The sequence below is a fragment of the Misgurnus anguillicaudatus genome, chromosome 9, assembly GCF_027580225.2.
Source record: "Misgurnus anguillicaudatus chromosome 9, ASM2758022v2, whole genome shotgun sequence".
Classification (NCBI taxonomy): Eukaryota; Metazoa; Chordata; class Actinopteri; order Cypriniformes; family Cobitidae; genus Misgurnus; species Misgurnus anguillicaudatus.
Genome location: NC_073345.2, coordinates 34,900,755 through 34,928,501, shown reverse-complemented (window position 1 = coordinate 34,928,501; position 27,747 = coordinate 34,900,755). Strand labels below are relative to the sequence as shown.

At 40.1% G+C, this 27,747-nt stretch overlaps 3 protein-coding genes across 6 annotated transcripts; 2 read left to right on the top strand and 1 right to left on the bottom strand.

Annotated features, from left to right (window-relative positions):
- The first annotated feature begins 237 nt into the window (after positions 1-237).
- sec16a (SEC16 homolog A, endoplasmic reticulum export factor) lies at positions 238-20,620 on the top strand. Of its 3 annotated transcripts, XM_055179256.2 has the most exons (32): positions 238-396; positions 2,918-4,802; positions 5,373-5,804; positions 6,140-6,276; positions 6,895-6,989; positions 7,065-7,191; positions 7,271-7,469; positions 7,550-7,703; positions 7,961-8,103; positions 8,212-8,273; positions 9,687-9,825; positions 9,976-10,215; positions 10,321-10,418; positions 10,506-10,587; positions 10,657-10,774; positions 10,893-11,004; positions 13,030-13,135; positions 13,218-13,358; positions 13,438-13,551; positions 13,664-13,838; positions 13,920-14,512; positions 14,768-14,818; positions 15,243-15,404; positions 16,048-16,128; positions 16,211-16,267; positions 16,345-16,471; positions 16,587-16,727; positions 16,807-16,889; positions 18,304-18,357; positions 19,046-19,105; positions 19,454-19,531; positions 19,603-20,620. In XM_055179256.2, exons 2-32 carry the CDS (start codon positions 2,970-2,972, stop codon positions 19,666-19,668), a joined length of 6,060 nt encoding a protein of 2,019 aa, XP_055035231.2. In that variant the 5' UTR covers positions 238-396; positions 2,918-2,969; the 3' UTR covers positions 19,669-20,620. The 3 variants fall into 3 exon arrangements, with proteins under 3 accessions (XP_055035231.2, XP_055035229.2, XP_055035230.2); XM_055179254.2 differs by having other exon boundaries at positions 2,918-5,804; XM_055179255.2 differs by lacking the exon at positions 19,046-19,105 and having other exon boundaries at positions 2,918-5,804.
- A 2,096-nt stretch (positions 20,621-22,716) lies between these two features.
- Positions 22,717-25,167, bottom strand: LOC129424208 (uncharacterized). Of its 2 annotated transcripts, none has more exons than XM_055180809.2 (7): positions 24,881-25,167; positions 24,652-24,788; positions 24,334-24,446; positions 23,853-23,952; positions 23,526-23,647; positions 23,341-23,435; positions 22,717-23,094 (listed from the first exon to the last, which is right to left on the bottom strand). In XM_055180809.2, the coding sequence occupies exons 2-7, from the start codon at positions 24,759-24,761 to the stop codon at positions 23,053-23,055; spliced, it is 582 nt and encodes a 193-aa protein (XP_055036784.1). In that variant the 5' UTR covers positions 24,762-24,788; positions 24,881-25,167; the 3' UTR covers positions 22,717-23,052. The 2 variants fall into 2 exon arrangements, with proteins under 2 accessions (XP_055036784.1, XP_055036783.1); XM_055180808.2 differs by having other exon boundaries at positions 24,652-24,763; positions 24,881-25,166.
- A 276-nt stretch (positions 25,168-25,443) lies between these two features.
- On the top strand, positions 25,444-27,399 carry rpl28 (ribosomal protein L28). Its single transcript, XM_055180810.2, has 5 exons — positions 25,444-25,503; positions 25,990-26,083; positions 26,586-26,709; positions 26,890-27,008; positions 27,264-27,399. Exons 2-5 carry the CDS (start codon positions 26,000-26,002, stop codon positions 27,351-27,353), a joined length of 417 nt encoding a protein of 138 aa, XP_055036785.2. The 5' UTR covers positions 25,444-25,503; positions 25,990-25,999; the 3' UTR covers positions 27,354-27,399.
- The last annotated feature ends 348 nt before the right edge of the window (positions 27,400-27,747 follow it).

The window sequence follows — 27,747 nt, the reverse complement described above, 5'->3', positions numbered from 1 at the left end:
ACTGATTCAATTACACACTTGTATTACACACTTGTATCACAAGGGGGCGCATTACCTGCAGGCCAATCTGACAGGAATTAATTTGTCTCTACACTTTAACAATGCCGTACTATATTATAATGAAAATATTATCTTTTTAACAAAATTTACACCCGACCCTGCGCAAATTATGTCGGTTATGTAATTTTTACATGTTAATCTTATTACATCATGGGGGCGGAGCTAAGCGGGAATGATCGGTGTCGTCACATGTACACGTCGTCAAGCAGGACGCGATCGGCCAATATGGCGGACAAGTGTCAGTCGCGGTATCCTGCATTTTTCTGAAAACTCATCCCTAGACGCGCTTGTATCAAGTTTTGTTAGTGTCGGCACACCTCGATCGGGGGACAACGGGTAAGAGAATCCCGTTGCTTAGTATGTTTATGGTCAGAAAGATCTCTGGTTCAGGGGATTAACTGTAAGGGTTAGCATGCTAACAGCTAATGGCCCAGTCAGCTGTCATCTGCATCTTATATTTACATGTATATACAAGTTATTTTCTTATATTTATCCTCATGACATTACTTGCCCAGTTGTGTAGTTGTATTAGAAGGGTTAATGGGTGGTTAAAGAGTTTATTTGGGTTGTACGGTTGATTTTTGTCTCTTGTCTGTTTGGTTTGCATTGCTGCAAGATCCCCTGTGTTTTGTTTTGACAGTTTTGTCTCTTGATTTTAAGCACAAATCGTATTATTATGATGTCAGTACTGTTGCGTGTTTTGTTAACGTCGGAGTTTTATAAAGTACACATTTACTGATGGAGTCAATAAACGGGAATTAAAGAGCAGGACGTGACATCAGATCGCGTGGCAGTCCTGTAAGAGGCGCTGTGAGTGTCCGCCTTTGAGCCGGATATCATCAATCGTTTTATCCCAGTGTAATATTGGTTCACTAAAAGAAAAGACTGGTCTACATTAGAAAAACACGATGATCAAAGCTTTGTTTGATTAATTTGCATCACAAGAATATAACATAACTAAGATAGAAATGTCTAAAGCTGTACATCATCAAATTAAAGATCTTTCAAGTAGTGATTATTTACTTTAAAGAAGATGACGAAATAAAAGTTTTAATAGCCAGTTTGCACACTTTAAATACAGAAGTTTTCCCACTAGGATACATTTGTCAAACAGAAACTGTATCCATCACCTTTAGTGTAGATGAAGCTTACAGACACCTGCAGAAGTGAATACCCCTGTTTTTAAAAAATGAATGACAGACAGGTTTCAAAGTTCAATGTAACCTAAAGCAAGTTTCTCCCTTACACCCGACCTGCAACCTACTTGATATCAAGTTTCAGATTAGGGTGACTGTTTATATGTCAAGATAGTACCTACTGCCGTCCTGCTCCTTATAAAACATATGAATGCTAAGATTGTGTATTTTGTGTAATTTGCTGTCTGTCTCTAAACTTTCATGTACAGTCTGCATTATTGCTCTGTTAGGTGTACTTGAATAATTGCTTGAAAACTGGGAGATGGACTTAATGGTAACTTGCCATATAACCTGGCATGAACAATGTGCTATTGAACCTGTTATTGTTGTAATAATAATTATAGCCGTATTTTAGATCTGTTATCCCTAAACAGACCACTCTATGCTTATTTGTTTGTATTGGTGACATTATTGTGTGTTTGTTTTGTGTAGTTTTATAGAGGTGCCAAAGTATTAAAGGGGACATATCATGATAATCTGACTTTTTCCATGTTTAAGTGCTATAATTGGGTCCCCAGTGCTTCCATCAACATAGAAAATGTGAAAAGATCAACCCAGTAACTTAGTTTTTGTAAAACATTGTCCGTAAGCATGTGAAAAAATATGTAATTAAAATTTGCCTTCCCTGGTGATGTCAGAAGGGGATCTTATTATAATAATACCGCCCCTTAACCTGCACTATCCAACCATTTAGTGCAGAGAGAGAAAATAATTGACAGCACAATTGAGTTTCAATTTCAACCAACCACCATTATGGCAATCAGTGTTTTCATTTCATCGGCTCATTTCCATTTAAAAGGACACGCCCAAAAATGGCATTATGCATTAAGGCAATTGCAGGCACCATATAGCACGGACCTTGTTACTGGAGGCCACATATTTTAGTTCCAACCCCAATCAAACACATATGAACCTGCTAATCAAGTTGTTCTGGGCTACCCAAAATTAGAGGCAGGTGTGTTGGAGTAGGGTTGGAACTAAAATATGGAGGACAGGTGCCCTTCAGGAACAACATTGGAGACCCATGCTAGTGGCCTGTAGCTGTTAAATATCTGTATTTGTTCTCCCACATTTTCCCCTCATTCTGACCTCCTGCGACTTTCTCGCTTCGTGTTGCCCGTCTCTTTCAATGAGGCGTTTTAAAATCTGGTTATCATAACCAAATAAGTACCGTCCACTCCAGTAACTGTCAAGAGAAGGATGACGTTAACTCCACTGCTTCGCTCCCATTGGTAGTCGCTCCTGAAAATGGCTCATCATTTGGATAGTAAAAAGTTTAATTTACTCTCATCGCTGGACACGCCCATCTGGTCATCAATGGACACTTTCGCTCGTGTCACCGGAAGTCGCCAAGCTTCCATTGAAATGATTGAGATGACGTCGCTCTGCTATTCGGTCTGAACGGGGCCTTTATGGTTGTGGGTAGATAGGATACAGCAACTGCTAAAATCTTGTGAAATCTTGCCGAATGAGCCCTGTTTTATTCAAATCCTGCCACAAACCTAACCCTTAATCAAACATTTCACGGGATTTAGGCTGTAGCTGTATCCCATCTAGCCAAAACCTGCTTTTATCTAAAGCGACAGACAAAAGTGAGTGGTGTTGACCTATTGAAGGTAACTCAAAAAACCTGCATAAATTTGTCTTGTTCATCTTTATAGGGAGATCTCCAATAAGTGTAGAAGCTTTGAAGGCTTGTGAGAGTCACCTAAGATGCAGCCTCCTCCTCCTCGAACCACCCCGCCTGGAGCTGTTGGACCTCCACCTTCCTCCAGTGGGGCTAATGCCTTTAGAAGAAATAGACCCCACAAGCATGGGGCTGCAGCTGCTCTCCCACCCACCCAGCTAGTGACTGATCCTCTTGCCTTCGGTTGGTCTCCAATGGCTGGGGGCAGCCAAACTCCACACACAAACAGCAACCCACTTCCTATGCAAGCCCCGCCTATGGCAGGGTTCAACTCGACTGCTCCACCGCAAGGGCCACAACCAGGAGCACAGGCAGCCTCACCAGGGCCCCCACCAAGAATTTTTACCCCGCAACCACAACCTTTCCCCCAAGGTCCACCACCGGGGGCCAACCCTCCCTCTACAGAACCAGGATACTTTAATTCCCAAGAACCTATGCCCTACATTGCACAGTTGCCTAACCCATCCCCTCATTTAAATTTTAACCCATCACATCCTCCTTCCACAGCCCCAACACCCCCGGTTCAAACTGCAGCTCCATTCCAGTCCCAGCCCACACCGCCTGTTCACGGAAGCCGGCCACCTTCGGTTCAGAATTACTTTCAGCCAACCAGTGATCTGCCATCTCAGCCTTTTCAACCTCAGGCTCCACCCTCTGCACCCTCTCCACACATGGCTCCACCTTTGACACAACCTCAGAATCAAGGTATGCCAGCTCCACCAAATACGACTTGGCCGACTTCAACTCAGCAACAGAACTCCCTCGTCCCATCTCAAAGTTATTTCAGTCAGTCTGTTGGACCCTCAGAGCCATGGTTCAGTCAGAACCCATCTCAGCATGCCTACCCTGTGCCCTACCCTGAAGCCCCCAGTGACCCTGGAACCCTTTCAATGTTCTTTGGAGGTAATGATGTGGAAAACGAGGAGACCCTTTCAGGGGAGGGGCGTGTAAACGGGGTTACACACCCTTCCCATTCATCGGTAGAGTCGTCTGGTCCATATTTAAATGACAGTGGTAACATTCGAGCTGGGACAGGACCGTGCGATTCAGTGGAGAATTTGGAATGTGTACCAAACCAGGAAGTGCTGCCTAGTGAAGCACCACCAGGCCACGCCTTCGAGGCAGGGCCAAACTTGGAGACACCGGACACTGCTCCACGTCCAGCCCGCTCTGCCAGCGTGTCTTCCAGCTACAGCAATGTCAGTCACAGCAGTGGACATGGTCCTCACAGTGGCGGCCATGCCCCTCGGCGACAACAAGGTGTAGTGGGAACGTTTATCCAACAGGAGAGTCCTCGGCCACCAGATCATCCTCCCTTGCACCCCTCCACAGGTGGCTACTTTGAACAGATAGACTCAAACCCAGCTGCAGAGGCAAGTCCTACTTTTCCAACTCCTAGCCCTCCAAAACCAGTTGGTGTGTTCCAGGCAAGTGCAAACTCCTCTTTCGAGCCTGTTCGCTCGCATAGTGTAGGAGTTCGACCTGCTGAGGTCGATCGTGCACGTATGGTTGTGGAAAAAAGTGGACATGTAATGCATCCTGGCAACCTGGAACAACCCCCAGACAACTTGGAAACTATTTACTTAGCAGAACGTCGACCTTCATCTCGAGCTCATGTAGCACAACGCCCCAGTGAGAGCCCCGCTACTACGCTTTGGGCTCAAAACGACCCTGCCAATCTCAGTGCTAACATTCTTTTAGCTCCTGCAGCCCCCTCACTGGCTGCATCGTTCATCCCGGCTCATCCAGCCGAAGTCATCCAACCACCAGAGGATGGCCCTCTTGATTTACATTCAGCTAAGCCACACCCACAGCCTCCCTCTGAAAACTTGGAGAACCCACCAGACTCCAACTCTCAGGCAGGTTTGGGATACGCCTCCTTGCTAGTGGCCACACCCCCTGTGGAATCCTTAAACCAACCTGTGTTGATTGCCCCACCTTCCTCTAATTACAATTTGGTTTCCTCTCAAAATTCTTTACAACCATCCAATCAGATAAGTCCTCAAGAGACAGCCCCACCTGCTCACCCGCCATCTCAGTCTTCTGCGACCAATCAAATTCCTCAGAGTTCTCCTCCCACCAATCATCCGCAGCCTCTTTTCTCTCATACACCAGTAAATCTTAATCCTTCTGCTACTCAAGGTGTTTTAAATTTAGCACGAGAGGTAAAAGATGATCCGTTCTCTGTTCAAGCAGCCCGACCTGCTCTCTCTCGGGCAGAGTCTATTAAAGGTGATAGCCAGACTCTTCCACCGCCTGTTTCTCTAGCTCCACCTTCATCTGCTGCCACTAATCACAATCAACCTTCAAATTATGAACTGCTTGATTTTTCTATGCATCAGTCCACAAATCAGGTATCAGGCCCGGCCGTGTCTCAGTCAGTCCAGCCACTGGCCCCTGCAAATAACACACCTGGCTTTTACCTGCAGGTCACCAAAGATGCCCAGCAGAGTGGGCAACCTGACAGCGAGGCTCAGCCCCTTCAACAGATCTTGAACCCTTCAAGGCCCTCAAGCAATCAACCCAGCAGTGAGCCTGTTCGCCCCTCCCACCCACCTCAGTACCAACCTCTTCCACAGGTTCCACCCATTCACCCTGGAGCCCCCCCGACCGGAGCTGGATCTGTCCCGCCCTCTTCTTACCCACCGCAGTCTGTAAGCTCTGCTCCCCAGCCACCTCAAGAACCCCAGCGACCTCCTTCTGCTCTAAACAGTCAGCCTGGTTACGGTCTTACCCCCGCAGTGCCTCCTGGTCCCGGCTATCCCGGCTACTACCCAGGTGCCTACCCGGAGTACCAGGATGGAAGACTACCATATCCACCCCAGTACCCTGTGGACCCAAGAACTCAGAGCTACCCTCAGGTGCAGTAATCTAATGTTGGATGTATTTTCCCTCTAAGGAAACCAAATGTGACCCTGTCCTACTTAAAGTACATTCTGTGAAATTATAACCTTGATATCTTTAAAATTGACTAAGACCAGGTCAAAGACTGAAATCGATGTGAACAACTTAAATTAAACTTTAATTCTCCTAATCTCATAATACGATTGAAACTTTAGCCTGGATCTCACAGACAGGGTCACAAATATCAAGATAAATTCTGAATGATTTAATTGCACTTTCTAAAAGCAAAGACTGTTCTTATTGTCTTTGTTTTTTGTTTTGATAATTTGTTTGTTTGTTTGTTTGAATTTAGCAAGAAGATTTCTACCGTAGAGCAGATCCTCGATATGGCCGGTATGATGCTCAAAATTCCAGTTTCAGAGAAGCTGAGCGTCAACCAGAGAGGCCAAGTTCAAGGACCAGCCAGTACTCTGACAGACCCAACTCCAGGTGAGGGAGTAAACACTGAAGTTCATGTTCCACATTCACGGCGACATGCTGATGTGGCATTTGCTTGGTCTATAATGCCGTTTTGACACTGCATAGTACAGCTCGATACGGCTCACTTTTGGGGGTTCCACTGTTTATAGTACCAAGTACCTGTTTGTTTTTTACTTGTGAACGTGCACGAAAAGTCGAATGCACACCCTTGCAAAGCATAGTTTTGACTTGTATGCCAAGAAAACAAGTGATGTTTTCGTCTATGCTTTGTTGTACAGGTACTCCCTTTTTAGTGGTGACCTTAGCCGCTACAGTCTACATAGTGCACCTTTAACAAACCATTCTTAGAAATCAAATTCGGGTTTCCCGGACACGGCTTATCCTACTCCCAGATTAAAATGCATGTTTGAGATGGCTTAATTTAAAAAGACTTTGTACTGACATATCTTAACATATATCAGTGCCATTGTTTTGTCTCAAGATGAACACTAGAATTTATTTTTGTAAGATATGTTTGTAAAAACGACCTTAATGTTCTGATATTACTAAGGCCGAGTCCTGGATTAATCAAAACCAGGAAACCGCCCCTATAAATTGTAATGTTATTCTTGTAATTTTTATTTTAAGGCAGGGGTATCCAGAAGACTACTCTAGAACCAACCGTAGTGCCTATGATGAATACTATGCAAACTACTACAAGAGACAATATGAAGCCTATGGAGGTAAAAGCTGTTCTGCATAACGGTTGGCTTCTCTCTATGCTTTCAACGAGGTTTTAACTTTCTGTTTGCGTTTAGATAGGAGCAGGTGGTATGATCCAAATGCTGCGTATGATCCACGCTACAGAGCCTACTATGACCAGCTATATGGCTGGTACAACTATGACCTCGATGCTTACAGAAGCTACAACCAACAATATAACAGGTACGTACACTCTCACAAGTGACACAAAATAATTCACATCCCATCTCCCTAACCAATTGCCTGACTGTTCCATGCTAAGTGCTGCTAGGGGAAAAGAGGGGTATGACGATCAGTGGCGGTACTACCCCGGTTACGACACCAGCTTTGATGATGATTACCGTCGGCGTGAGCCGTATGCTGACGACTTCGACCGGCGTTCGGTGCACAGTGAGCAATCGGCACACAGCGTGCATTCGACACACAGTCGACGCAGCAGTTTTAGTTCACGGTCACAGCAGGTCAGTGCTTGTGTGTTTTTGTGTGTGTAGTGTGTGTATCTTGGTATTGTTTGACATTCTGTTTTTGGATTGTAATGCAGAGTCAGGTGTACAGGAGCCAGACAGACTTGGCCTATGATCCCACAGGAACGACTCTTCCTGTCGATTACACCTATAGCCAGTATCCAGATCCTTCAGATGCCAGTCAGATACCTTATAACCCAGCCGACACCACCTGGACGGCCCCAGAGCAACGTAAATATTGCACACAAACACACAAATGTTTAGGTATGGCACACATAACAGAATTTGATTTTGAGACCCTGGCGCCATTCTGCACCCCCCAGTTTAGGACCACCACCTTGGGCAAACTGCTAATGATTTTTTCTATTGTTTTGATGTAATTGTGAATTGTTTTTTTCATATAAAAGGGACCTGGGTAAAAAAAAGGTTTCTCATTCCATATTTGTATAAAAATGTACATGAACTTTCTGTGTTTCTCTCTCTCTCAGCTCCCCCAAGGCCGTTAACGCCTGAGAAGTATTCGATTCCTCATCGTTGCGCTCGGTTTGGTCCGGCCGGTCAGCTGATCCTTGTTCAACCAAACCTGCCTTCTGCTGGTCAGCCCACACTTGTGGAGATCCACAGCATAGAGGTGAAAAATATTCTTAGTTTGATTAGATTGGTACAATGCTGTATTGATAAATAGTCAGACTCAGTCAAATAAATCATGTCTGATGTCTTGGTTATGATGTCATTGCAGACGATTCTTCAGGACTCTTCAGAGCAGGCTGAACTGCGTTCCTTCCCTGGCCCACTTGCCAAGTAAGTAGAGTTTATCTGCTTTTACAAAGTGTTTGGACATAAATGTGTGTTAGCAATGTGTGAACACAACAACTCTTCAAAAAGATTTGTTTTAATCCCCATTAGACCAAAGCAGTCTCATTAGACATGCTGTTTTGATCCCTTGATAATGTGACATCACACTGATAAAGCTGGTTAATTCTACCCAAGCTTTTTGTTACCCAAAAATGTGTTTGTTAGCATGCTAATGCAGCTAAAGATGCTGTTGTCTCAGATTATATTCACAGAAATCTGATCTGTTTTTAACGAAAAGTGCTCATTGTCTGTAATGGAGGGAGGAGCTGTAGCTTATTTGCATTTAAAGGCGGGGTGCATGATCTCTGAAAGCCATTGTTGACATTTGAAATCACCTCAACGAACACACCCCTACCCCAATAGAAACTGGACCATCTTTTGATAGGCCTGTCCCACACATACGCAACCCAGGCAGTGATGTCAGTTGGTAGACACGCCCCTTACTGCTGATTTGCTACAAGTGTGTTTTGGTAGTCGGTCCGACCATAGACTGTAAAAAAGATGGACGTAGTGTCCGTGACATTACCTATTGGTTTCTAAAGATCGTTTTTGAAGCGTAAAGTAGGCATTGCCTGCCATCGCCATCTTTGCCCCGGGTCACCTGCACATCATTTCGCGGATATCCGAAAATGAGTAAAGAGGCAGGACATGGGTGAAGTTGAGAGGTGGCTGGATGCTGAAACCACGCCCACCTGGCTCGATTCTAGTGACAGCAGTGGCTATTCAGCCCTCACTTAAGTGGCCACGCCCTTAATTATGCAGAACTTTAAAGCTTTATATAATTTTAATGGAGGAGTTACAAAAAAATTCAACTCCCTCACAGTTGTCATGAAGGGCAAAATTAGCTATACAGACCAAAACCACTTTTTGTACCAGGCTGTAAACACATAATTTTCTACTGGAAAGTTGGCCATTTTAACATGGAGGTCTATGGAAATTGACTCCCTTTTGGTGCCTCTAGTGGCCAGTCGATGAATTGCAGTTTAAATCTCTTCAGTATTGGCTTTATCAGAGAGATCGGAAGGTTCCCCTTCGGGTCCGACTCCCTTTTCCAGAGTGTTTTTTAAAAATCATGCACCCCGCCTTTAAATAATGCCCAAATAAGTGCATTTTGGATATACTATAAAAAGTGATCTGTTGGGTATTTTTTATTAAAAATGGATATACTATATGCCATTTAATGCTGTACTGTGTCCTTTTAAAAGAAGGGTTTGATGTTGCCATCGTAAGTGAGCGAATATCCAAATATTTCATGAACTGATTTGCTAGCATTTGTCGCACACATGACATGACCTCTGAACTAAAACATGTTGTTAAATTTGTACACATGAATCTAGTCATCATCATGTATGTTTTTAGGGAGGAGACACATAAGGTGGATGTTATAAAGTTTGCTCAGAACAAGGCCCAAGAGTGTTTAAGAAATGATAACCTCATGGACAAAGACTCCGCCTACCTCATCTGGGAGTTCATCGTGCTGCTATGTCGCCAGAACGGGGTGAGTTTGGGTGTGAAGAGTGTGTACTGTATATTTACAATAAAGTTATTTCAAAGGTTAGTTTACTTGAGGGATGGTGAAACAGAATGAAGGTTTTTTTTTAAACTCACCATCTTATGCTATTAATTCAATCTTTTTGGCATTTTTCAGACGGTAGTGGGTACAGATATTGCTGACCTGTTGCTGAAGGAGCATCGCTCGGTCTGGTTGCCGGGTAAATCCCCCAATGAGGCGAATCTCATTGACTTCAACAATGAGGCAATAGAGCATGCCGAGCAAGACGAGGCGGGGCCAATATCTCTCCTATCAGACACTTACATGGGCGTTCCTGAGAATGTCGGCAAGGAAACGGAACGCTTCAGAGAACTACTGCTGTTCGGACGCAAGAAGGCACAACAACACACTGACACCTTCATATACGAGTCATGTATAAATCCTAATCATTTACTCACCCCATGTCATCAAAACTGAGAAATATTTGTATTGGTCTGTTAGGATGCTTTGGAGTCGGCTATGAAGAATGGGCTGTGGGGTCACGCTTTGCTACTGGCCAGTAAGATGGACAACAGAACCCATGCTCGTGTCATGACCAGGTAATCTGTACATCGTTACCCCTGTCTGCACAAGGCCTTTTTATAGCCACGAATAATGCTAACGTTATGTTTTTAATTTGTTTTCAGGTTTGCAAACAGCCTGCCTATTAATGATCCCTTACAGACGGTTTACCAGCTCATGTCAGGACGAATGCCAGCCGCTGCTACTGTAAGACAACAGATTGTGTGTGTTTGTTAATTGTGTTAGTATCTATGCTCATATCCGTTTCTTTCGCAGTGTTGTGGTGATGAGAAATGGGGCGATTGGCGGCCACATCTAGCCATGGTGTTGTCCAACCTCACGCACACTCTGGATCTCGACACGCGCACCATTTCGACCATGGGTGACACATTAGGTACATAAATACACATGCAAGTATTTATTTCATGTGTCAACCTTACATTTTTGCTAATGCATGTTGTAGATGCAGCTGCTGGTATAGTCTTTTGACTGGCACTATGTTTTTGTTACAGCTTCTAAAGGTTTGGTGGACGCAGCACATTTCTGTTATCTGATGGCTCAGGTGGGCTTTGGCGTTTTCACCAAGAAAAGCACCAAAATGGTCCTCATTGGCTCCAACCACAGGTGTGTATTATGACATGCAGAGGATCAGATCATCGAGCTACACTTCTTTGTGCTGCATACACACCAAACGCCAAGCATTGCGATCCTCGCTCTAGATTACTTGCAGAATTTAACTTTTCCGCTTGAGTTAAATATATTTTTAAATTGCACAGAAGATGCATTTGAAGCAAATAGCATAGGTTCGTTGCAATCGCACTGCCCAGTTCGCATCAAGCAAATGTAACTATTTGCGCAAGTAAATTACATACAAAGTCAGTGCAAAGTTGCGAATAAACACATAATTGGGCACCGTGATTGCCGCAAACACTCGCTATTTGCTTCAAACACATCTTTCGCGAAAGTTGAAAATATTCAAATCAAGTGAAAAATTAGCATGAGACGAAGTTAAATCCCGCAAGTAATCTAGACCGAGGAATGCAATGTTTCGCATTTGGTGCATACGCAGCATAACTGTCAAGTTGCTGTTTTGGAAATAAAATCAAATAAAAAAAATGTAACGAACTATACTGAAACTTTGTAACAAGGCCACACAGTCACACTGTGTGTAGAATGTTACATTTGTAGCATCATTAAATTGATCTCCATCTCACAAGCACGCACAATAAAAAAACACATATAGCACTAACATCACTGCAAAAAATGACTTTCTTACTTAGTATTTTTGTCCTTTTTTCAGTACAAATATCTACACATTTTTAAATTAAGATTTTTTCTTAACTCTTTAACCGCCAGCGTTTTTTAAAAAAGTTGCCAGCCAGCGCCAGCGTTTTTCATGATTTTCACAAAAGTTCAATGCCTTCCAGAAAATGTTCTTCTTCAAATATATAAACATACAATATACCAAATAAAAAGAACAGACCCTCTGCTTTCAAACAAAAAAAAAAAAACGTTTCATCCTACCTTTAGTTGTTCTTTTGTATTCAGCTTTTGAATATGGGTAGGTTTCTGCAAAAACACCACATTTTGAGCAAAAAGCAGAGATAATTCCATTTTTGTGACGGACTTTTCATAGTGATCCCATTCAGAGCGATCTTTAAAACAGACACGGACATGCAGCAGGTTGTCATAGGGCAATACTTCCGGGTTTAAAAAGTTGCGGAAGGGATAAGTGGATAATAGCGGTATTGCGGAAAGACGGAAAATCTCGTCATTGGCGGGAAAGCGTTTTCTCTTAATTGACGAGATATCTCGTCAATGGCGGGGAAAGAGTTAATGAGCAAAATGACCTAAGAAAATAAATTTAGTTTTTAGACCAAATGTATCAAATTTAAGGGAATTTGTGGTTAAAACAAGCAAAAAATCTGCCAATGGGGTAAGCAAATTTTTCTTGTATTTTTCTTGAATTAAGAAATAAGTTCAAGATTTTTTGCTTACCCCATTGGCAGAATTTTTGCTTGTTTAATCCACAAATTTACTTAAATTTGATATTTTTTGTCTTAAAACTAGACTTATTTAATAACTTGGGTTATTTTGCTAATCAAAAAAAAACAACATCTTCATTTAAGAACTTTTAGATATTTGTGCTTAAAACAATACAAAAATACTAACTAAGAAAGTCGTTTTTGCAGTAATTAAAGGGGACATATCATGAAAATCTGACTTTTCCATGTCCCCAGTGCTTCTATCAACCTAGAAATGTGAAAAGATCAACCCAGTAACTTAGTTTTGGTAAACCATTCTCTGCAAGCATATAAAAATAGGTCATTAAAATTTGGCTCCCCTTGTGATGTTAGAAGGGGATAATACTGACCCCTTAATCTGTACTATCCAACCACGACACTGCCATTTAGGAGAGAGAGAGAATAATTGACAGCACAATTGAGATTCAATTTCAACAAACCACCATTATGGTGATCAGTGTTTGCATTATCATCAGCTCATTTGCATTTAAAGGACACAACCAAAAACAGCACATTTTTGCTCACACCTACGAAGTGGCATTTTTAAGATGTTATAATTAATTATCTGTGGAGTATTTTGAGCTAAAACTTCATATATGTACTAATTTTTCTCTTACTCTTTCAGTTTGCCGTTTTTGAAGTTCTGCTCAACAGAGGCAATCCAGCGGACAGAATCGTACGAGTATGCTCAGTCCCTCGGCTCTCAGCCTCTCATACTTCCAAATTTCCAGGTTAGAAAGATGCATACACAGACCTCAGCGGTCAAGCAAATCAGATCTAGAGGTCACTATCTTTATCCTTTGACCCATACAGGTGTTCAAGTTCATCTACACGTGTCGCCTGGCAGAGTCGGGACTTTGTGCGCAAGCTTTCCATTACTGTGAGGTCATCTCTCGCACTCTGTTGAGTTTACCAGAGTACTACTCACCTGTGTTCATCAGTCAACTCATTCAGGTAAACAAGCACAACACAATACTTCAGTCTCTGATTAAGTTCACATTTTGTGATGTTTCATGTACTTGTCTTGTTCCAGATGTCTGTGAGGTTGCGGTTCTTTGATCCTCAATTGAAAGAGAGACCTGAGCAGGAGCTGTTCATAGAGCCTGACTGGTTACAGCATCTCCGACAACTGGATGGACAGATAAAGGTCTGTGTCTGTTTTATTTCACTACCACCCGATATAAGGTTTATAAAGAAATATTCATCAACACTAATCAATACAAATAAATAGAATGTATGTATATTATTGCCTTGTTCAGGATGGTGTGATAACTTATCGCCCGGACCGCTCCACACCACAGCTGTACCCCTGCAGTTCTCCCAGTATAGAAGACCACAACAGCCCACCAGATCACTCAACTTTAACCTCTGATCCCCACAATCCTCTCATGACCTCTCTCATGCCACCAGCAGGCGTTCAGCTCATGCCACCAGGTGCGTTTCGTGTGTAATGTAAGCTTTAAATTTCATAAAAAAAATTCTTTTTTGAGTTACCATGTACTTTGTGTCCTATAGCTCCTCCCACTATTCTTCAAGATGGAACAGTCCCACAGCCACAGGCTCCGCCTCCTACCGAAAGCGTTCCGTTCTACCCAGGGCCACCACAGCCAAACTATGTGGCACCGTACCAACCTGAAACTCAGGAGCAATATATGCCAGTGCCACCCCAACAACCGCCCACACAGATGCCACCTTATATGTCTCAAACAATGCCTGGTCAGATGCCTGGTCAGATGCAAACACAAATGCCTGGTCAGATGCCCCCACCAATGCCTGGTCAGATGCAGACACAAATGCCTGGTCAGATGCAGACACAAATGCCTGGTCAGATGCAGACACAAATGCCTGGTCAGATGCAGACACAAATGCCTGGTCAGATGCAGACACAAATGCCTGGTCAGATGCCCCCACCAATGCCTGGTCAGATGCAGACACAAATGCCTGGTCAGATGCCTCCGCCAATGCCTGGTCAGATGCCCCCACCAAGGCATAGGGCAGAATCTGGTTCTGGCCAGTCTTCTCCTCAGCAGTTCCCCCAGTCATCTCCAACATTCAGTGTCCCACCTCCTCTTCAGGGAAAGGACTTCTATGATGAGATGGCTCGCATGGTAAATTTAAAATAAAAAATTATGAAACTCAAAAAAAATATTATCGTAATGACTTTTTAATTGTATTTGTAGATAATTACTTAAAAAGTCACTTGGGTATAATGATGTAAATTTTAAAAGTAACACGACTTTACAAAACATAATCTGAGCACATGATGCATGTTACTCAACACTGGAAACAACTTGTTGGAGTGCTTTTCTGAAATGTTTCAACAAAGTGTTAAGTGGTGGTTCTTGTTGTTGTTTTCTTTAAAGGGTGCGGGCAGAAGATCTAGAACCACTTCACAATCATCATCAGTGCAAATGGTAAGGTTCCTCTATCTGTTCTACTTTTCTCTTCACACTTTTAAATAGGGCTGTCACAACGATTAAATAATCGTCTCATCGCAATTGTTTCACCTCATCGCGATGATTTCAGATCACCGCAATGATTGCACATCTCTCTAAAAAACACAAGGGGGAGCTGCAGCACCTGTATAAACAAGACCATATCAGATTACTTTTAAATATGTGTTATGTGTATTAATATTTACTGCCAGATAAACCTTGCAAAAGATTTAATATAAATAATCACAAATATGTTTAAAAATCATTTCATGAACAAACAAAAAATGTATGAGAATTAAATGTCTAAGCAATAAAACAGGCAATTAATCAACGCAATTTTACCGGCAGCCAACATTCATATTCGTGAATGCTCTACTTTTAAAACTCTAATTTTGTGTTTCAGGCTCCAGGCCGTCGTTCTCGCACCGTGTCCGAGTCGTCGAATCATTCAGGACGAGAGCGCAGCAGCTCCATAGTCAGTCAGTGCTCTCCACCTCCCCCTCCCATCCCAGAGTCTCCGCCCCAGGAAGAACCCAAGAAGATTAGGAAAGATTCTCCTCAAAAAGTCAGTACACACTTAAAATACACTTCAAACTGTTATTGAAAGGAAACATGTTGGCTAACAAGATACGGGCCAGAAAACCATTTTGAGAAAACAATTTGGGAATAATTACATATTTCTGCAACCTTTACATCACACATCGTCTATGAGCACAGTTCAAAATTTTAAATGGGACATATTATGAAAATCTGACTATTTCTATGTTTAAGTGCTATAATTGGGTCCCCAGTGCTTGTATCAACCTAGAAAATGTGAAAAAGATCAACCCAGTAACTTAGTTTTGGTAAACCATTTTCTGCAAGCATATAAAAAAATAGATCATTGATATTTGGCTCCCCTTGTGATGTCAGAAGGGGATAATACCGCCCCTTAATCTGCACTATCCAAACACAGCACTGACATTTAGTGCAGAGATCAGCTCATTTACATTTTAAAGGACACACCCCAAAATGGCACGTTTTTGCTCACACCTACAAAGTGTCAATTTTAACATGTTATATAATAAATTATCTGTACGATATTTTGAGCTAAACGTCACATAGGCACTCTGGGGACACCAAAGATTTATTTGTCATCTTAAAAAAGTCTTGTGCAATGTCCCCTTTTAAGCAAATTGAATTTCTAATCTTTCTCTCTTCTCTGTCAGGCTGGTGGTGGCGGATGGCTCACCTGGCTGTATCCAAAGCGTAAGAATGAGGCACATCTCCCAGATGACAAGAACAAATCCGTGAGACATTTGTAGTTCGTCTCCATAGCTGAATTCTGCTCATTCCTCTTCATGAGATTTAATATCTCACGTTTTTTTCCAGATTGTTTGGGATGAAAAGATGAAGAAGTGGATTAATCTGGATGAGCCAGAGGAAGAGGTACAGCGTAATATTGATTAGACATTGTATCCACGTTATGTTTGTATTGTATTGAATAACCTGTTTGTGTTTTTCAGAACAAACCACCTCCCCCTCCACCAACCAGTTTTCCCAAAGTCCCAATGGGCGGTCCAGGGGCAGGTCCACCAGTCGCAGGTGGTCCAGGGGCGGGTCCACCTGTTAATATGTTCTCTAGGAGAGCAGGTATGTCGTCATTTTGCAGTCACGCAGGATCCTTGACTCATTTATTGTCTGCAACAAGACCGTGAATACATCATTAATATTAAATATATCACTCGCATGTATGTGTGTGTTACAGGCACTAAAGGTCGTTATGTAGATGTGTTGAATCCTGGTCGTGGAGGTTCAAAACCCGCTGCTGCAGTACCGCCACCTGCCGACCTGTTCGCCCCGCTCGCGCCAATGACCATGCCCGCCACTCTCTTCACCCCAGCGGCAGGTATGTATCTGTATGTGCACATCACTGAGTTTGTGAGCATTAGTGTGTTTTTCATGGTGTCTAACTATCCGCTGTTCAGGCCCGGATGAGCAGCCGATGGAGGGAAGTGTTCCAGATGCCGGTGGAGAACAAACGGAGCAGACGAATGCCACGGTACCACAGGTAAACACACAAGCATACACAGACATGCACTGCAAAAATTGACATTCTTACTTTCTTGGTATATTTGTCTTGTGTTCAGTACAAATATAAATGTAAATATAATTTTTTTTTTGTGAATTTGTGATTAAAATGAGAAAAAATTGCTAATGGGTTAATGGGGCCTACACACCAAACATATCTTGCTTGGGGCGATTCGAATGACGCGATATGGGCGGTATGTTTGCCACGAAAACAAGCGCTATTCGCCTCAACGCGTCTTCACTCAAGTTGAAGAAATTCGCATGACATAAAGTTAAATCCCATGAGAAACGTGATGTCCTGCATTTGCATAACCAAATTGTTCTTGAATATTTTCTTAAATTAAGTGTTTAAAAAAAATTATTAAGCATAAATTCACTTAAATTGTATTTTTTTTTGTCTAAAAACGAGACTTATTTTCTAAGTATTTTCGTCTTGTTTTTAGTACAAATATCTAAAAATTCTTTAATCAAGATGTATTTTCTTTATTAGCAAGATGACCTAAGAAAATATACAATTTCAGTGAATTTAAGTGAAACAAGCAATATAACAGCAAAAATATTTGCCAGTAGGGTAAGAACATTTTTCTTGAATATTTCTTGGATTTAGTGTTTAAGAAAAAAGTTCAAGATTTTTTTTCTTACTCCATTGGCAGATTTTTATGCTTGTTTTATGCACAAAATCACTTAAATTTGATATTTTTGGTCTAAAAACTAGTCTTATTTTCTTGGGTTGTTTTGCTCATCAAGAAAAGAATCTTAATTTAAGAATTTTTAGATATTTTTACTGAAAAAAGACAAAAACTAAGAATTTTTTTTACTAAGAATTTTTTTTCTTAAATCATTTTTTGCAGTGTAAATATAGTAAAAGGGACATTCTGAAAATGTTACTTGTGCAGTGGATGTGAAAATTGGCAAAATAATTAGGAAGATAAAAAAGGGTATTCGGCCTTCGGTTGAGTTTTTAATTTTATTCAGCTTCAGCCAAGAATTTTCCTTTCGGTGCATCCCTTGTTTTTAGTACAAATATTAAGATGTATTTTCTTAATGAGCAAAATTACCTAAGAAAGAAAGGCATTTTTGCAGTGTTCTCCAAAACTTAATTTGTGTTTCATGGAGAGTAAACTGAGAAAGCCATAAATATTTCTATATCATCCAAGGAACTTTATTTTGAATTTTTATTTATTATTAAAATTCATTATACAGTCTAGAAAAAAATGCAGAAAACCATTTTGATTTTGTTCTTTATATTTGTACTTTAACAGGTTACAATAATATAGTGTATTGTTGACTTTGTTTATGTATTTAATGATAAAAAGTACAGAATACATAACTTTTGATTTGTACATTGTTTTAATGCACTTGCACTATAATGATGAGTGTGTTTTTCTGTCTAGATGTTTAATCCAAATGCTTTGCCTCCTGGTCCAGAGGGAAGCCAGTCAGGAGAGGTCAGATCTTTCTTTAAATATTTCCTTTAAGATTGCATCATTTCATATCCTGCTAATACACTTATAATGACACATGCTTGCATACACCCTTACTGTTTCTAAAGCAAACTCTTTATCTCTCTTGATCTTGCATTTCTGACTGTCTTCAGTTATTATGGGCTGTGATTATAATCTCACATCTTGTAACATTGGGCTATAAAGTGCATGACTGTGAGCCAGTATCAGTTATTAACTTTATTAAAACCAGGGGGTATTTTCAGGGACTTTTATGAAGTCATAGTTTTTTGGACAAAATAGTAAATTTACACTTGCACCAAGGTTGGCGCTGATAAATAAAATAATTGCCTCTTTAGATTATAATACCCGTTTTAAGATTTGGAGATGCTGGAATGGGACGCATACCAAAATAATGATTTTATGTTTAAAAAAGGTAAATCACAAAAAAGTTTTTTTTTACGAACTGGGTCACATATATGTCATGTCAGGTGGCTGGTTAACCAAAACCTGAGTCCTGGTTAATTTCTGACTCTGGTGTGTGTGATGCAATCCACTCTGATCGCCATGGAGACTACTAATGTGATGTAATGGTATTATAATGATTGACAGAGACTTGAGATGCACTGCATGGGATTAACTGGGGTTTGTGGTGTTTTTTGTTTGTTTGTTGTATTTATTCCCGCTGTTCTAGCTGTCACGTTCTAGCTCAATGAGTTCGCTGTCTCGAGAAGTGAGTCAGCACTTAAATCAGGTACCTTCAGCTGGTTATTATCTGAAACACACACACAATCATTTCCAATATTTCCAATAGCCACAGTCAGGACACACAAGCACGCTTACTATGCACATTTGCATGATTCTAACATTACAACTGATGGCCTAAAGCCACACCTCCAGCACGACACCTCATATTTCTCAGCCAATAGGAAGGGCTCTTGATGACTGCGGCTTTGCCACTTCTTGCTGCATGAACACGATAACCAGTGTGCTGCATGCTAATCGTGACTTTCATTAGGCATGGCTGTCTGTGTATCCATGGAGATGGTGGTGATGCTGCCCGTCTCTTGTTCCCATAGTAACCAGAGCTGTGTTCTCTTAGGTTCCTGCTCAGCCACCAGCGCAAGGAGCTCCACCCACAGGAGGCGTGACATTCTATAACCCCTCCCAGTTTGCACAGGTATGACTCCACCAACGTTGTGTTTTTGATTTCGGTTTTGCTCACCATCTAAAAGTGTTTTTCTTTTTCAGTCTGTTCCCCCAAGCCACGCTCGACCCGGTCGGCTGGGACAGAGAGGATACCCAACAGTGAAGTAACGATATCGCTTGTAGTTCTAGATCTAATTGCGGTCCTGTACCAAATCGGACTAACGTTTGGTTCCTGCTTGGATTCTGCAAGCCCTGGAAGCACCGGCATCTCTTGAAAACGTTGTCCTGCCATCATAATCATCGTAATTGTCATAATTTTTACATCTGTTCTGAACTTTGAGCGAATGGATTTGATCCAAATAGACTCAGCCTTTGATTCCCAGACATCATGCGGAAGAGCGGATCTCCGCTTCTCCTGCCGTACCCGTGACCTCTCACGAGGCTTATATAAAAACTGTTCACATTTCCTTAATGTGAGCGTTGTGATCACAAGTGCAATATCGCGATCGTACCCTGTGTAGTTTTATTCTCATAGTGTGTAGTGTGCTCATTTCAGCAGGGTGTGTATGAACGTGTGCTTGTGTGTGTGTATGGTGTGAATGAATGGCGGCCAGTGCATGTCAGGGGCGATCTGATCTGTTGTCATGGGAACAGGGCGGCATACCAGAATGTTTTAGATATTTATTGTGTTTCCTATCAAAATGAAAAAGTCGAAACAGACCTACTGTCACAGACAAGATCTGTATATCAGAATGAGTTTAAGCGTAGCCATTATGTGCAAACCGATCTCTTTTACTGACTTGTGGTCGCATTGATTTTGCCAATAGCAAAAAGGAATCATACATTTATATGATTTGATCGTTTGCGTGTCGCCGATTTTGCTCATTAAATATTATTATTGCTTTCTCGACTTCATCTCACTCTGATTTCGTTTCGTGTCTCGTAATCATCAAAATCGTTCCTTGCTGGTTTTGGGTTCTTGTTCCCATGGTAACAGCGGGATTTTGTAATTCCAAAGGACAGCTCTGTTTGAAGGAAGCTTGGACTTTTCCAATGTGTTTAGAAATTGACTGTACAATTCTTGATAAAGTGATAATAAAGATATTTTTGAGCTCTTTAACACTTTTAGGTTGTGGTTTTTACATGTATGTGATTATATGTGTGCACTTATTTGTATTAGGTCTTTTAAACCCTTTAAAACTTATAATTGGAGTTTTGTGGATGTTAGGTGTGCTAGTTTTGGATATTTAGTAATGACTCATGGATGTGACTCGTCCCATAACGGTCTGTTATAAATCTGTTTTAGGCCTTATAGGTCTATAATGAGATTTGGAGCATAAAAGTTTAATTTCATTCATTGATTTTAATCTTTGACTTGACCTTACTTGCTTAATATTAAAGATAGCAAGATTATACACTAGTCAACATTCAAGTGGATCAAAACCTTAAAACCATTCCCTAATACCCATTCTTGATAAACCTTTTTGATCCACTTCAAATGTTGACTAGTATATTTTCACAAAGTGTGACTCAACAACATTTTATAGGGTCAGAAATAGATCATTATATAATACAGTATGATTTGTTTTGTGGAAAAATGCGTTTAAACTATTTGCCATTTAAAATGGGACATATCATGAAAATTTGACGTTTTTCATGTTTAAGTAGTATAATTGCACTGCAAAAATTATTTTCGAGAAAAAATTCTTAGTATTTTTGTCTTGTTTTCAGTAAAAATATTTAAAAATTCTTAAATTAAGATGCTTTTTCTTGATGAGTAAAGTTTTTAGACCAAACATATCAAATTTAAGTGATTTTGTGCATAAAACAAAATCTGCCAAATTGGTAAGCAAATGCTTGTTTTAAAAAGTCAGTATTTAGAAAATCTAAATACTAAAAAAACTAAATTTCTTAGTAAACTTTACTAAGAAATTTAGTTTTTTTAGTATTTAGATTTTCTAAATACTGACTTTTTTCTTGAAAATCATTTTTTGCAGTGTGGGTCCCTGGTGCTTCTATCAAACTAGAAAATGTGAAAAAGATCAAACCGCACTGCAAAAAAAGACTCTTATATTTTTGTCTTTTTTTAAGCACAAATATCTAAAAATTCTCAAGTCAAGATGCATTTTCTTGATGAGCAAAATAACCTAAGAAAATAAGTCAAATGTAAGTAAATTTGTGGATTAAACAAGCAAATAAATCTTGAACGTTTTCTTAAACACTTAATTCAAGAATAAAATCAAATTTGTTTTTGTTTTTATCCACAATTTCACTTAAATGTGGTATTTTTGGTCTAACAACTGGACTTATTTTCTTAGGTCATTTTGCTCATCAAAAAGAAAGGCATCTTGATTTAAAAATATTTATATTTGTACTGAAAACAAGACAAATACATTTTTTTGCAGTGCAGTAACTTAGTTTTGGTAAACCATTCTCTGCAAGCATGTGTGAAAAATTGTCACTATCCAACCACGGCACTGCCATTTAGTGCAGAGATCAACTCATTTGCATTTTAAAGGACACACACAAAACGGCACATTTTTGCTCAAATCTACAAAGTGGCAATTTTAACTTGTTACTATAAATTATCTATGTGATATTTTGAGCTTAAACTTCACATACATAGGCTACTCTGGGGACAACAAAGATTTATTTGACATCTTAATACAGTTTTGTGAAATGTCCACTTAAAAATATTAATCTAAACAATTTGTTTTAATTATGTCAACTCATCACTAGATAAAAACTTAAAATAGTAGGTCGAATTGACTCCCCTAACCATTTTTTTACAGTGCGGCAATAGCTTTACCATCATACAGTTGAGGAACTATGGTAAATGTTTATAAGGGCTAAAACAATGTTTGAATGAACTGTATTTGTGGATCTGGACCTTCATGAATTATTGACCAAACTAGAATTCTTGTTCTCATGGTCACAGCTTTTTTGAAGCTTGCACTTTTCCATTGCGTTTAGAAATTAAAAGTACAGTCAGTTATCGATAAAGTTAACATGAAGATATGCCAAAAACATGCCAAACTGGCTTCTTATACATGACTTCAAATTCATGTCTGTAAGGATTAAGGCCGTGTATATACTTGTATAGGTAAAGAAAATGAAGTGCTTTAAACTATTTCATGGTGAATCTTTCATGGCTGAAACAATAATCTAATTCAAAATGACATAGGTGACATAATAATAAGACACATGTTGTCTGAATTGTATCCTGCAATTCCATTTGCTTACTTTATTAACAGAAAAAAATTAAATATTAAAATCTATAAAGACAGACAAGAATGAAGCTAATTACCATTTGAAATGTTCAAAAGCCCGGGGAATGTTCATGCAAGAGATGCAGGTTTCAATCTATCTATGTTGAATTTGCAGGCAAATTGTTTTGTTTTATTCTCTATGCATATACGGTCACGTAAACAGCGTCTTTAGTTGTGCAAAAAATCATACAGCAGTTTGGGCCCAAGAGTCCAAAGTCAAGTTTCTCTGACTATCCTGTATGTGCAGTCCTCTAGGCCACATGGTTTGTAGAGATGCAAAGCCTCATTTTGACATTTCTAATGGTCTTTGGCTTGCAGCACTCTCCTGTGAACACAGAACACACATATATATTTTTAACTTTGCTTAAAACAGTCCAACTTTTTCACCAACAGCTCTGAATGTGTGTTAATAGCTGCTTGGTGATTTCCAATTCACAAACCTCTGATAATACACATCACGTGTGAGTATGTTGTTGTACTGGCAGTGTTGGGATGACAATTTTAAGTCTCAAAATGAGATGCACACTATTGAGATAACAGTCTTAATAAAGAAAAGTTTGATGTAATGTACCAGTGCACTTTTTGCTTTTTTAACCGCAACCTCCAGCATGGTCCGGTTGGCCAGAATCTGTTGCAGCGTTCCAGAATCCATTTCCAGTAGCATCCCTACACACAAAAAGCTTTACATACTAACACAAACTGTATCTCACAGTATACGCCAAACTACTTACAGCCAAATGATGTAACTCAACTCACCTGTGATGTCAGCACAGTGGGCGGGGTCTAACTGCTGCACGACACTGAAAAGCGCCTCACCGATGTTTTCCACTTCCTCTGGGTCAGAGCCGTCACTCACGTCCGTCACCTCTTCACCCTGCCTACACCAGAAAACAACACACGTTATAAAACCTGGATTGTTCACTTTTCGTAATCTTTCACTTTCATAATTTTTTTCTAATTTCGCATAAGCATTTCACTGACTGCATGATGTATGATTTTGTATATGACAAATAAAATTGAACTTAATCATAAACTTTGAGAATGCTGTGATGACATTAAATATCAATGACGCAATCACCCTGCTCTTTTAAAGTTTTCAAAGCAATCTTGACTTGTTCCTCGAGGAGCGTCTGATTCGACAGGAGCCGAAGCACCGCATCCTTTTTCTGCTCTAATAACATACCTGCACAAATGTTATAGTAACAATATTACTGCATACTTTAAAGGGGACACATCATGAAAATGTAACTTTTTCCATGTTTATGTGCTATAATTGGGTCCCCAGTGCTTCTATCAAACTAGAAAATGTGGAAAAGATCAACCCAGTAACTTAGTTTTGGTAAACCATTCTCTGCAATCATGTGAAAAAATAGCTCATTGAAATGTGTCTCCCCCTGTGATGTCAGAAGGGGATAATACCACCCCTTAATCTGCACTATCCAAGCAGGACACTGCCATTTAGTGCAGAGATCAGCTCATTTGCATTTAAAAGGACATTGCATTTAAAATATCTTGTGAAATGTCCCCTTTAAATTCCCGCTTTTGGGAGGACAGACAGATTTACCTGTAATTTTCTGTGTGTGTCCCGTGTTTAGGAGGTCAATGAGGTCATACAGCTGTTCTCCCAAAGAATCTGAGGACACAGATGCTCCATCATCAGTCTGAGACACACCTTCACTGGGAAGAAAAATACAGATTAAACATATGCTGTGTTTATAAATGTATACTAGCATACTACCTATAATATCCTATTAAGAGTACATACTTAGTGTAAAAATAGTACAAGTAATATGGGAGTATGCTATTTGAACATCTGCAGATATTATCTGTGTGTGTGTGTGTGTGTGTGTGTGTGTGTGTGTGTGTGTGTGTGTGTGCGTACCTGTTGTCCGATGACGTCAGAGCATTCAGAGCTCTCTCTGTTGCTTTATTCAGCAGAGCTTCATCCTGTAGCATCTCATTCACTACAGAAGCAGGCAGCTCGAGCAACATACCTGCAGCCAATCAGAGAACAGAGAACTGCAGGCCAAAAAAATAATGATCCACAACACAGTCCATATTGAAATAGCCACACGCGTCACAAAAAAGTTACAAAATCCTGCACATATCACCTGTCAGTTTAGGTGTCATGTCTGTGTATTTGGGATGTAGGACATTATACAGTTTCTCTCCCAAAGTGTCCACATCTTCAATGTTGTCCATCACTGCAGAACGAATGATGATTTAATCATCCCAACGCCAAATTAAGAACTTCCCGTGCATGGGACTACAGTCAAATAGTTGAAAATAAAATGTATAAATAGTTAAAAATGTCCTAAGTTAGTTAAAGCATCATATCGCAACGTTTACAGCAGACGTCAATCTGCAGCTAAACTCTGTTGTGCTGAGCGAACACATGAAAATGACGTAGAACGCATAGTGTGAGTGACGTGACAAATCTCATCACTCGCGGTTGACCGCTTCATGTTCATCCGCACGGTCCTCAAAAATATAATCCTCTTTTGAAAACGCATTAAAATGCGTATTTTGGAAGAAACTATAAATAATTTGTACCAAAGTGTTCATTGAGACATTTCAAGCATGTTTTTCTTTATCTTAACACTGAAACTGATGGTTTTTTTTATCTTAACACTGAAACTGAATGTTACTAATCCTCATAGAGGCGTAAGAAACTACGTAAGCTCCGCCGGAACCGGGACTCCTTCCTTTCCCTCTCTCTTCCTCTGCTGAGAAGAGTAACGTGGTCGGCTTCTGTTACTTCTTCAACGCTCTGTTTAACAGTTTATAATATACACGTCGACATTAAATGTATATATAAGTGTATAAAACACGCTAGAAAGCAAGAGGGAGCTGTATGAACTGTTGTTCCGTGAATAAAAGCGCTAATATTTAGCAATGAGCGCTGTTGGCTGCGCGTCGCGAGGCCTTTAGTGAGGCAAACATCACATCTTATAACGTTAACGTTAGTCAGAATGACATTTTAAACTGCAAATAAAATACTTAAGCTCCATGATTCGTGTGAATGAAACAAAACATCGTATTAGTTATACAGCGAATGTTTATGTATGTTTATGTTTTATTGGGGTCTTGATATGCGGGTCTAATAACTCCAAGACTTGATTTGCAAATGTTTATATTCCTTACCATGCAAGAAGGACACGTGTTTGTGTGACTCGAGAGAATTATATCTTAAGTTTGGATTATTGTTGTCTGTATATAGGACAGTTATCATGGCTTCGTCTCATCTGCAGTGGATGGTTATCAGGAACAACTCATGTTTCTTAATCAAGAGGAACAAACAGACCTACAGTACTGTAAGTAAATGTTCACTAAAAATCTTGATTTAGTGAAATGATGTACTAAAATCTTAACAGTCTGCATGAGTGTTTTTATTTACACACTAAAGTAGGGCAACGTGTATGTTCTTATGTTTTATGCGTGTATATAAATATTGATTCAAGGAAAATAATAGATGTTACTACGAGCTTTGATCATTTCAGAAAGTTTGCAGGGTTAGAAATGTCAACAATGACTATAATTGATACAGTACACTAGTGGTCCTCAACATGTTGTCCTTTTTATGCATGTTAACATTTTAAACAATGATAAAACATATCAACAGGTAAAAAACAAGTACAACAAAACAGTTTTGAGTAGACTATATCAAAAAAGTAGCCCTCCACATTGTTTTGTACATATTGGCTCACAAAAGGTTGCAGACCCCTGCCGTACGCATTGACACTTTAGGATTAAGTTGCATGCAGGTTTGTAAGGTGAATTACTCTGATGTTTAATGTTGTTGTTTTTTACCTTAAGGAGCCAAACAACCTGAAGGCCAGGAATGCTTTCCGCTTCAATGGCCTCATTCATCGGAAGACTGTCGGCATCGAGCCGGCCGCTGATGGCAAGGGTGTGGTTGTAATCCTGAAGAAGCGTGCAGGTCAGGGGCTTAACTAAATTTCACTGATAAACTACATCACCTTCAGTGTGATGTTTGTCTTCTGAAATGTAAATTTGAGTTTTGTTCGTTTTATTGAAGCTGTTTCTGGGAGATGCCAGTCAGAATCTTGAAATCATTTGTTAGTGATGCGTTTTTATTAAAAGGTTGTCTGTGTTTCAGGTCAGCGTAAACCTGCCACCTCATTCGAGAAGATCACCATCAACAAGAACTCTCGTGCCACCCTCACCAGCATCAAAAACATCATCCGCAAAAATAAATACAGGCGGGATCTGGGCATGGTATGTTTACTCCTGCACTTCTATCACAAGTGTGACGCTTACACAACTGATTGTTTGTTATTTATTATTTCTACAGTTTACTGTGTAGCTTCAGACATTTTTCATTTGAAAACGTGACTAGCACAAAATGTAGTTTTTATGTAATTCATCAGGTCCTTAATTCTCTACAGTGGGTTTGGATACTTTTATTTTGAAATGTAAGTAAAGGGCTTTTAATGTTGTGTAAGTAATAATTGATCTCTCTTTGTCCTCCAGGCTGCTCTGAGACGCGCTAGTGTCATCTTGAAGAGCCAGAAGCCTGTGGTGGTTCGGAAGAAGCGCTCCAGGACTCCCAAGAGCTCATAAATTCAAGCAGCTTTTGACTTAATAAAGTGTTTTTGGTCAAACGTTATTTTCTGGTCTCAGGTTTCCTTTCTGGTTTCTGGTGATGTTTGGTGGATTTGTGATATGGAAAATGTATTTAGCATTTTGTACGATGAGTGTACATTAAATTAAACCCAGGGGCAAGTTAATCAAAATAATTTGATTTGGATCAAAATTAAAAATCCTATGTTTTTGCTATCCAGGATAAGGTATAACTGTTCTGGTTTTTTGAAGCAAGATTAGATTGATCATTCTGATCCAGATACACACTTGTTCAGATTAGCAAATCTGGATTACTAGTGTTTTAAATGGGATTTTTTTTAATGGGATAACATGTCAATGTTGACTTTTAGTTATGTAAATAATCAGCAGGTAG